The sequence below is a fragment of the Pistacia vera genome, unplaced genomic scaffold, assembly GCF_008641045.1.
Source record: "Pistacia vera cultivar Batoury unplaced genomic scaffold, PisVer_v2 Contig973, whole genome shotgun sequence".
Classification (NCBI taxonomy): domain Eukaryota; kingdom Viridiplantae; phylum Streptophyta; class Magnoliopsida; order Sapindales; family Anacardiaceae; genus Pistacia; species Pistacia vera.
Window position 1 is genome coordinate 82,977 of NW_022196860.1, and position 10,997 is coordinate 93,973.

Genomic DNA, 10,997 nt, shown 5'->3' on the forward strand with positions numbered 1-10,997 from the left:
GAAATGGAACAAGTCCTGGCTTTTCTTCCTTTAATATACCCGACAGTGAGCCCAAAAACGATGCCCAGCAGTTTGCGGCGGCTTCGGCTGGTGTTTGGTGAGGGATAAATAAATGGACTTGTTATCTATTTCAAAAAGGCCCAACCACAACCTATCTTGGACCTAAGCCTTTCTCGTCCACTTCGAGTAATATAGTGGCTTGGTGGATCTATTTCTCCTTAAGCGCAGGTTGATGGGTTTTTAAGTAATTAACCAAAAGTTTAGGGGCCTATAGTTAGCCAAAATTTCAAACCCTATACCCATATAATCACCAAATGCCGTTTTCCTGAAATTATCCTCATATATAAGCAAAATTTTCTTCAGTCTTCTACAATTTAAAAGAAAAAAAACGGCTAGAAGCTGATTTTTATTTTTTATTTTTTTCTCTCTTATTACATTAATCATGGTATAAATTTGATTACAGTGAGTACTTTGATTGCATTTTGATTGATTTTTGGTCAATGGTGGTAATGAAGTTAACTGCGACACTTTGAAGGAAATTGTTAGATTTTTGAGTTTTTGTAAGATTTCTATGTTTAAGTTAGGGTTTTTGGATTTTAAATTTCTAAGGTTTTCGGGTTAATGTGATTATTGTTATGGAAGTTGTTTTTATGAATGTTGTGAGTGTTGGTGGTGTGGATGTTGTTGTGTTTGATGCGAATAGAATCATATTGGTTTGTTTGTATTCAAATTTGAATTGTGACGTGAGAAAATACGCCAATTGGGAGTTGACATAATTGTTTATGTCTATTGGTTTAAAAATATGCCAATTGGGGAATTTCTTGTAAAGTTTCACAGTTGACATAATTTTTTACACGAACTGGTTTAAAAATACGCTAACTGATTTAAAGTGTAAAATTTGCCTTTCTTTGTTAGCATAAATGCTATTAGTGTGAAATATTTTATCCATTGGCATATTAAATTATGCCAACCAGGAAAGGGTGAATAACAAGAGACAATCATTTTAAGTTAACATAAAAAGTGAAAAATTGCAAGAATATAATGATTTTAAGTTAAAGATCAATCTTCTTACTTGAATGTAGTGGTTTTACTTGCTTGATATTGTGTTTTTTGTGTGAGAGGTTGCAAATGAAAGTTTGAAAATGATATTTAACTAAGAAGTTGGTTACATTGGTGTTTGAAATTTTGGTTAATTACTATAGACCTGAAAAATTTAGTTATTTTAATTAAAAACCCCGTGATCTTAAGAGAAATCCAAAATATTGTAATACTTTCACTTTAGAGTGATGCCATTGGCCCTCCATATTTTATATTAGTCGACCATTGTTTCTGAATTAGTTAAAATATTATCCTTTTATGAAAATTACTAAAAGAGGTATAAATTCTTTCTATTAGCTTTCCACATGTTAACCTGGTATTAAACACCCTAATTCTAGTTCTAGTCTAGTTCTTTTTTCCTCATACAAGAGAAAAATAGTTTTATGAAAAACAAGTAAGTGTTAAAATCTTTGGTTTTTCGAATTTTCTTCAATTTTCTATTAATCTACACTTCTTTGAAAACAAACTAATTATTTGCTTAATATCAATAGTATGCTATTCTTACCAAGTTCCTAAAAGAATTTCATTTTTTTTTTTAGTGATCAAGGGTGTTTAAGTCAACTTATGCACACCTCAACTATCCCTTGGAGCCCTAAAATGAATGATCGGGTAAAACCTTTAGGTAACCCTATTAGTGCCTGGGGGAACTCGAATAGGAACCCATGTTGGATCCTTTGCTCTTTTTTTTTTTTTTTTTTTTTTTTTTTTTTTTTTTTTTTTTTCAAGTTCTATAAAAAAGTAAAAGGTTGATATTGTGAGATATAGATGAAGAGTATATAAATAAGAAGCTATAAGATGTGGAGTGAAAATTAAATATAAAGGTTACATGGGAAGACAAAACACATTGAATTAGATGTAACATTCATAAGGGATATGTTTGCAGAGAAGCAACTTCAGATCAGAACTCTGCTTCTTCAAAATCTGTGTTTACATTTTCTCATAAATTAGTAATCATAAATGAATATTGCCTTCAACAAATTCCCTTCTTCACGCAAAAGTTCTATATTTGCATGCTTTATTTTGCAGGAGAGAACTTTTTGAGAGGAGACTTAATAAAGCTACAAATTTCATTGTCATCCACCATAAGCTTCTCTTGTGCTTGGCCCCAAATCACAGCATAAAAGCCAAGAGCTATTGTAGCTGCTCCAACCAAACTGCAAAACCATTCAAATAATACAACCATATTCTTCTCTTGTCATATTTAAGACTCTTTAAAGAATTACTACATAAATATGCATAGAGAATTAAATAAATTATACCTTCCAAGATAAATGGTATCCCCCAGGAATGCAACTCCAGACACAATTGCAATGACCATTCCAAGTGGCTTAAACATGGAAACATAGACTGGTCCCTTCTTCTTTAATGCCCATGTATGAAGTACGGATCGAAGTGATAACGCAAAAGCTGCCTAGAGATTAAGTAGCAGCATCCAGTTAGTTCAATATTTAACAAACCGTTTTAAACGTGGAACAGAAGCACAAATCCTAGCTACAATTAAGCAAAGGTTCTTCTCCACACTTACCGAATACCCAATTGCCATCAAATTGATATTAGGCTTCAGTCTCCAAGCATTTGCATCTTTCTCTGCTACCAGGGAGACTATGGCAGACAGAATGCTTACAAAGATGCAGCAAATGAGTGTTACCATCAGCTCGGCGGGGTAGTCCCTAATAATCCATGTCTGAATATTTGGAAAGTAAAACAACATATTTGGTTAATTCCCTTGGACTGGTGCTTGAACTTTGAATATTTTAAATAGGTGTACCTGGACAATGTAGTACGATGCCAGAATAACACTGTGAAGTGCGAGAAAAAAGCCTCCTAGAACCCAATTTGATTGAGATGATAGCATAATTTCCTTAAGTAACTTATTAGTTGATGGAGCAACTGTAATGGGCAAACCTTTGTATAGAGTCACAATTAGTGCCCCTGTCATCAAAACCAAAGTTCCAATGGACTTGGCTTGACTGCTTTGAACTCTTAGGTCCAGGTTTTCCATCCTGAAAACTTCCAATATTTGATATTAGTCCAGTTAATAATTAATTATTAAAAATATTGGAAGTTTTAATTCATAATATAGATCCATTATTAAAATGTTATACACATTGAATGGAAAATAATTTATCTATTGGACATTTTCCAGAAAGAAGCTAAGGTAGTAGTTTGTCCTATCTAATTGGAAAATGACATTCTGGTCCATCAAGGAAAATCTGGAAAGCCTATTTGGTGGTGCCCCTGGAGGTTTCCTTCGGCCAGGACAAGGTGTTTCTCATCTGACACAGAATTATTTGGTTGTAGTTTCCATTTTCATTTCACCACTGTGTTAGAATTTGTCCATGTCTCTTTTACTGATATTTTACGAAGTTTCAACCCTTTGTTTTGACATGTTTGAGTATATGATGGACATTAACATGTAGTGCTAATGTTAATTGACCCATATCTTGGTGATTGAGAGGGAAAGTTTACCAACCAATTCTAAATTTTGATAATCAACTTGACATTGATTAAACGCACCCAACTTGTCTTTTATTAGAAAAGTCTTCCATACTGGGCAGGTGAATTGATGAATGCATGTTATGTATGCATCATTTTTTCTTTCATCATCCTTAAGAATCAGCGTAATTAGTGTTTTTTTAAGATATTGATTTACATATTATAGAATTTTATTAGCTTCATGCAGGAATAAATTGTATGTTTTGGTAACTTTATTAGTAAATTTGAGAACTCAAATTTGACCTTCCCTGACAGGAGAGATTTGAATAGAGAAAGGAGAGGGCACCTGGAGATTATGGCAAGTATGAAGGTAAAGCCTGGAGTTAAATCGATCATAGCCGATGCCAGAGTTGGAGAGCTATACTCTATCCCAATATAGTGAAACATCTGCCCGCAGCAACTACAAGAACAATACTCATAAATTAACACACAAATACGCATGTTCCTGTAATGAGATTACAATATTATGATCGTTAACATCCCTGTGTTAATTAAGAAACCTGTACCTGACCAGGCTAAGGATGAAGATTCTATATACTATGGAACACGTGAGCTGGGGACGACTTCGTTGTCTGCTAAACGAGAAGAAAGGTAAAGAAACTATAAGATGTTGTATGTTGAGCTAGAATTGAGTTGAAGAAGATGAGTACTTACCTATAGAAGATGAAGGAACAAGGAACAAGGAAGAAGATGGCAAGGATATTAGAGTAGACAACAAGGACAAAGTGACTCATGCCACCGCTCATGGCTGCCTTAGTGACGGTGTTTAAACCTACATCCAAGAACTCTAACATCACCATAACTTCTGTTACGCTTGGACTCCACATTTATTGCTCTTTGTGAGGGACGAGCGAGTGTTATGTGATGCTCTTGTGCCAACAACAAAGCACTCCGCAATCAGGGACGGATTTCAATCCCAGAGATCTATGGGAAATTTTGTGCCATGCCTTATAGACGTGGATGCTTAAAATGGTTGGCTGATACTACACAATTAATGTAGGGAAGATGAAGACAATTTGCTACATAATAATTTTTTTTTTCCCTGTTTTGGAGAACTTTCGTTTATCTCTTGAAGTAGTGTATGTACTTTGTTTATTTGACCATTTCGAATTTCTTAAGAATGAAAAAAGTACTTCCAAAACTTAAATATTGAGATTGAGAGTTCATTTTCTGTTACAATGGAGGTCATGCAGAGGTCAACCTTATTGGGCCAGTCATGATATGCACTATGCAGAACACTTTATCAAATGCCTCTGCCATTTTAATAGCCTGTAAATATGTGTTTTTAAATCACAACCGTACATTTAGCAGCTTTTGATTAGACAACTGGCAAAACAAAGACACTTTACCTTTTAGATATCTAAGGTCATAATCAATATGTACATGCATTATTGAGCACAACAACCCAGTGACGAAAATTTCTAGAATACAACAGTATACCACACTCTAGTCAATTTCGATAATATTAGATCTACAAATAAAGGTTTGTTTGTGTAAACTGATATGTCATAAAATAAATAAAAGAGTTAATATAAAAAGTTAAACTTATCATATTTTTTTATTTATTTATTTTGTGCTACATCAATTTATGCATATCTTTATAAGATTTATTTTTATATGTAACATTAGTAAGTGAATTTTCATCTCTGAAATTTCTCTTCCCTTTGTCTTTAAATCAGTTGTGATTAGTGGTTATTAAATGTATTAAATACTTAGCATATACATGAATTGTCTTGCAGTACCAAATAGGCAATAACACTGTGGTACCCAGAAACTGAAAATTCATCATTGCATTAGGGATTTAGTATTAGTCTGGTACGAAGGAGGCAATGGAACAGGCAAACCTTTGTTGGGCTTGGGTTTCCTCGTATAGATAATGGCCCAAAATCCTAAAGTCCAAAAAAAAAAAAAAAAAAAAAAAAGTACAACTTGTTTTAGTTGATTTTTGAGTGGGTGAACAGTCAGAAAATGTGATGATGTTCACCCATTAAAAATATATAGAAGTGAGAGAGATGAAGCCACACTAGCTTATTCCAATGACAATCCAACGGTGAATTTTGATCCGTTTTGGCTCAAATATCAGAGTATTGTTGTTGACGGTAAGATCTTCACATCTAACGGTTAATTTCGTGATAACCATATTTTTTGTGGAGTTTTACCTCTAGAAAAATAGTCAAATTAAAGAGTTGAATTACAGAATTTTCAGTCCATCTGTCCTTCTTCAACCTAGCGATTGGAAGGTCATCCCTAGTCTGATTTACCTAATTTTTTGTCAAAACGCAGAAGACGTTTCGCTCTTCAATCTGGACAGTTGGTTTTCATTTTTAATGGTTAAGTTTAGAGTTATAAAGCCTACATTTCGGATGCTTTGCTGGTGATTTTACTCTTATCTTTTCGTAACTCTTTTGTGTATTTCACTTTGTTAGAGTTGTGATAAAACTCTAAATTTTATATGGAATATTATTGGCGATTTGTGGTTGTTTTAAACACTTTTTTATTATAGTAGATTTAAGTGGATAATTCGATCCCGTGGTTTTTTAGTCTCTTTACATCGAAAAGGTTTTTCCACGTAAAACTGTTTATGTTTCTTGTGGATTAATTGTTATTTCAGGCATATTTGTTCAAGGTTTTGTTTCTCATAGATTCATTCAAGTAGGAAATATTTTATTAGTGTATTATTTCCTTTCAACCTTGTCATACTAGCACAATATAATTCTTGATAGACAGAATGATGTTATCCAGTTATAAGTTTAATGAAGAAAAGAGAATACAGTAAAACTAATTTTCCAACTCTTAAGTTTACAATTACAGGTACACTTACTTTCTTGACCATAACCCAGAAATTATTTTGCAGCTAAATAATTACTTTGATTAGGCTTTAGCATTATGTTCGCTTCTGTGCAAAATTATTATATCTCCATGCTTCTGTTTTCCAGGAGAGGGGCATTAGGAGATGATGACTTCGAGCAATTGATTCCTTTGTCATCAACCATCTTTTCCTCTTGGGCTTGGCCCCAAAGCGCAGAATAAAATCCAAAAGCAATTATGGAACCTCCAGTAATACTGCACAGAAATAAAAATCCAACAATTTTATGGTTACTTACTCCTTCCCGTCAAAACAAAATTCAACTATAACGTAGTTACTAGAAAGCAACTGATTCACCTTTATGTTTTATATTTCATTTATTTTCTTTATACCTAGTAGCTCTTGGTACAAGTTTTCTTATTTCTTGTTAAACCAGTAAGAAGCATTTTGATGATCAAATAGAATTTATCGCTAAAGGTGGAGTTTCAGTCCGTATAGTTTAGCCTAAGGATTCCTATCCAAATGCAAAGTTAATTGTTGTTAATGCAAAGAACACCCATCTGAGAAATATCAAGTATATAATTATACCTTCCAAGATAAAGAGTATCCCCAAGAAGAGTAACCCCCATTACAACTGCAATGATTATTCCAACTGGCTTAAACATGGAAACATAGACAGGTCCCTTCTTATGACATGCCCACGCGTGCACAAGATTTCGAAGTGCTACTCCAAAAACTGCCTAGATATTAAACAGCAGATCAAGTTATTACAATATTGAGAAGATCTTGGATAATAAGAGACAATGCTACAATTACAAGAAATGTACATAAGCTCCTCTCTATATATACTTACCGAATACAAAATAGCTATCAACTCCATGTCTGCCCTTAGAGTCCAAGAATTTGGGTTTCTCTCTAGAATTAGAGCAAGTATGGCAGTTTGAAATGTTGCAAAGACGCAAACAATGAAAGTTACCACTAACACACATGCACACTCACACCCTTTTACCCTTATGCCCTTTATATTGATACACCTTCTTAATGGGAGGTCTATCAGAATGGAAAAGGGAGAAGAAGAACCTGAAAATGATAGTGTTATGCCCGGAAAAGTAGGGCTAACGTAGAGCCCTGTCAGCGTAATTGGTCAAAGCTTAGGTAAGTCCAACAGCCATTCAAACGCAGCCACGTCGCACGCTGATGCAAGAGGCATGCTCCTCCCAGTGCAGTAGGTGTGCGCTAGGCTGGTGAAAGGTTAGAGGCGTTCCACGTGTCCAAATCTCTGCGCGAGTCAAGGAAATCAATCGAACAGGTGAATAACGGGGCGCAAGGAAGGATTTGGACGGCAATCTGACCCACTCCCTGATTTAGTAATCATTACCTCAATTCATCCCACTATAAATAGAGGGCTCTTCTCCCGTTTGTAGGATTAGCTAATTTCTCTCTAAAATAGCATACACACTTTCTCTCTTTGTAACTTGTAAATCAGCTCGCTGAACGCGACCTGACCTCAGTATATTAATACAATATCGATGGACGTAGGAGTCGCTTGTTTAAGCATCCGAACCACTTTAAACATTGTTCTCCATCTCTTATCCATTCTCATACCCCCATTCGCGTGGGTCTTCTAACTCAGCTCAACATTTCACGCGTGCGTTTAGTTAGTGTCAAAATCAAGCATCAATAGTTTGACGCTTGAAGGAGAGCCTGATTTAGTATTCATCCTTCATCGGGAGAATCTCTAACTAATTGGTCCTACAACAACAAATGGCTCGCAGATTTGAATCTGAGCGACCCAATCATGGTGAGGAAGAAGTCCCCTAGGTGTAAGAGGGCACTTCGGAAGTTCCGCAAAATCTTGTGAGAGATATTCCTTCAAGCTCATGGCTTGATCCAGCCGTTATGAGCTACCTGGAGAGGTTCAACAATACTCTCCAAACGGTCAACCAAAGGTTGGACCTTTTGGATCGGATTGCACCACTCGAATCAAATGAGGTGGTGCCACCGCCAAAAACGCCTGCAGGTCGCATGAAAGCGCGGAAAAGGGTGATAGCCCATGCCGCGTGCACTGCATCGCATCAAAGGAAGGGAAAGCGGGTGGCAAACAACGGGCCTAGAGGCTCCGAGGGACCAGTGAACACCGACCACACCCCGAGTAGAATACTCGTGTCACAAAGACTCGGTGACAGGTCACAGCCCCAGTTGTCCCATGCTACATTGCGTGAGCACTCCCACAAAAGTGCGAGGCAGGGCAATTCCATCATCGCCAGAATGACGATTCCGATCGTCGTCGTGCAGGAAGTTCCCACACTCAGACGGGTGCTTCGTACCACCGCGGAGGTTGTGAAGATTCCCCGCACCATTCATCGCCATCACAAGACTCTAGCCAGCGTGTGTCAAGATTGGCCAGAACTGTCGGCAGAGGCGAGGAGGAATCCGACCTTCGGACTTTCCTTAACAATCACGAGGGTCGAACCCGCACGGGGGAAAGTAATCCCCAGATGGCTCCGCTGCCTCAGATTGAGGAGCTACAACGAGCTCTAGATCATCTAAAAGCTCAGCAAAATGAGCGAAGGCAAGTCACAAAGGCGTCTCCTTTTTCTCCGGCTGTGTTAGCCGCCCCTCTCCCATCCAGATTCAAAATGCCTGATATGCGGGCGTTCGATGGGAATTCTAACCCGCAGGATCATTTGTACGAATTCAACGACTTGATAGAACTTCACCAAGTTTCTGACTTGGCAAAATGCCGATGCTTGGCAGTGACTCTTACATCTCATACCAAGTAGTGGTTCAAGTCGCTCTTGGCAGGATCAATTAGCTCGTGGAACCAGATGAGCTCAACATTCTTAAGACACTTCCAGGTGAATAAGAAGTTCTCAATGCCTTTGAGCTACCTTAGCAACATAAGGCAAGAGAGGGATGAATCCCTCCAATCTTACATTGATAGGTTCCATAAGGAGCTCCATAAAGTAGCTCACACTCCCGAAGAGTCCGTTCGGACTCTCAACATCGCTGGAGTTCATCTGCTGACAGATCTTTGGAATGAGCTGCAATCAGAGGATGATGTTTCTCTGACCCGCTTTTACAGCCTTACGGAGCAATACCTCTGTATTGAGAACTCCGTGGCGAGGCTCCACCGCCACGACCCCAACACTTCAGGCAGTGCGCAAGGTCAGGGGGAAAACATGAGGGCTGATTGTCGATGGGCTAACGATGATCAGCAAAAAGGAAAGAAATAGCGATTCGAGCCCAAGAAGTCTTATGCTCCGGTTCCTTGTCTCGATCGATAGGAATCAGTATACCCCTTTAAATGCATCCGTTTCAGCCATTCTTGATAAGTCAGAAGAGGCCGGTTTGCTCAGAGAGCCTGAGCCCATGAAAGTCCCTCCTCATCTAGAAACAGCAAAAAATATTATCGTTATCATCGGGACAATGGGCATCACACCGACGAGTGCTGAGCTCTCAAGCAAGCAATCAAAGACCTTATCAAATAGGGGCATTTCAAGGAGTATGTTGATGATTCTGCTCCCATAAGGAGAAAAATCGAGAGAAACCGGGTAAAAAGAGTCGTGATCGCAAAGGTATCTGCAACGTAGGGATAATCTTTGGAGGACCACACCTCAGAGGAAACTCACGAGGTGCCCAAGAAAGATATGCTCGCGCATCCCATCATGACCCTATTAGTGTGATGAACACGATGCATCGACCACCAAAGGTTCACAGGGAGGAGGACATCACCTTCTCTGAAAAAGACATAGTCTGATTGCATCATCCCCATGATGATGCTCTCGTCATCACACCCCAAATAGGGCGCTTTGAAGTCCACAGAATGCTGGTGGACAACGGAAGCGCTATGAATGTACTGTTCCAGCCAGCTTTTGAGAGAATGAAATTGGATGAGACCGAAGCTCGCCTCAATCCCCCTATATGGTTTTACGAGGGATCATCTAATCCCCAAAGGAACAATCTCGCTTCCAGTCACGCTGGTGACTCTGACGAGGTGACCAAAATAACTGAATTCTTAGTAGTGGATTTCTTGTCTGCTTTCAATGGCATCCTAGGGTGACCTTTACTAAGGAACTTCAAAGCAGTCACTTTAATCTACCATCTCAAGATGAAGTTGCCCACCCCGACAGGGATAGGGGAAGTAAGCGGATCTCAGAGCGCATCTCGCGACTACTATGTAAAGGTAATGCAGATGGCGTGCAAGGGGAAAGGCATCTCGTGTGGCATTCCCAAACAGGCAATGGTGATCAGCCAAATTTAATCACAGCCAGGCGCAATCGAGGATAACTTGGATCTTTGTATCCAGGAATGCCCTTCCAGTGGGCCAGTTGAGGATTTATTAGAAGTGTCAGTTGACCAGAGCGAGCCGAGCAGAGTGTTGAGGATTAGAAGCAATCTCAACCCCCAACTCGCCAGCAACCTGACCAGCTTCCTCAGAGAGAATATCGATGTGTTCGCATAGACGGATGCTGATATGGTTAGGATTAGCCCGAACATCATTTGCCATACCTTGAACATCGATAGTGAAGCTAGACCGGTTCGCCAGAAAAGAAGAGTGATGGATCCAGAGTGATATGTTGCCTTAAAAATTGAG

General features: G+C 38.4%; 2 protein-coding genes across 2 annotated transcripts; both read right to left on the reverse strand.

Moving 5' to 3' along the window:
* Positions 1-2,113: 2,113 nt before the first annotated feature.
* On the reverse strand, positions 2,114-4,718 carry LOC116121356 (WAT1-related protein At3g28050-like). The gene is made up of 7 exons (XM_031407319.1): positions 4,249-4,718; positions 4,101-4,169; positions 3,881-3,994; positions 2,867-3,101; positions 2,624-2,782; positions 2,358-2,509; positions 2,114-2,252 (listed from the first exon to the last, which is right to left on the reverse strand). Exons 1-7 carry the CDS (start codon positions 4,419-4,421, stop codon positions 2,114-2,116), a joined length of 1,041 nt encoding a protein of 346 aa, XP_031263179.1. The 5' UTR covers positions 4,422-4,718.
* Positions 4,719-6,503: 1,785 nt separating this feature from the next.
* Positions 6,504-8,770, reverse strand: LOC116121357 (WAT1-related protein At5g40240-like). Its single transcript, XM_031407320.1, has 5 exons — positions 8,614-8,770; positions 8,376-8,465; positions 7,254-7,315; positions 6,989-7,140; positions 6,504-6,657 (listed from the first exon to the last, which is right to left on the reverse strand). The coding sequence occupies exons 1-5, from the start codon at positions 8,768-8,770 to the stop codon at positions 6,504-6,506; spliced, it is 615 nt and encodes a 204-aa protein (XP_031263180.1).
* Between the last annotated feature and the right edge of the window lie 2,227 nt (positions 8,771-10,997).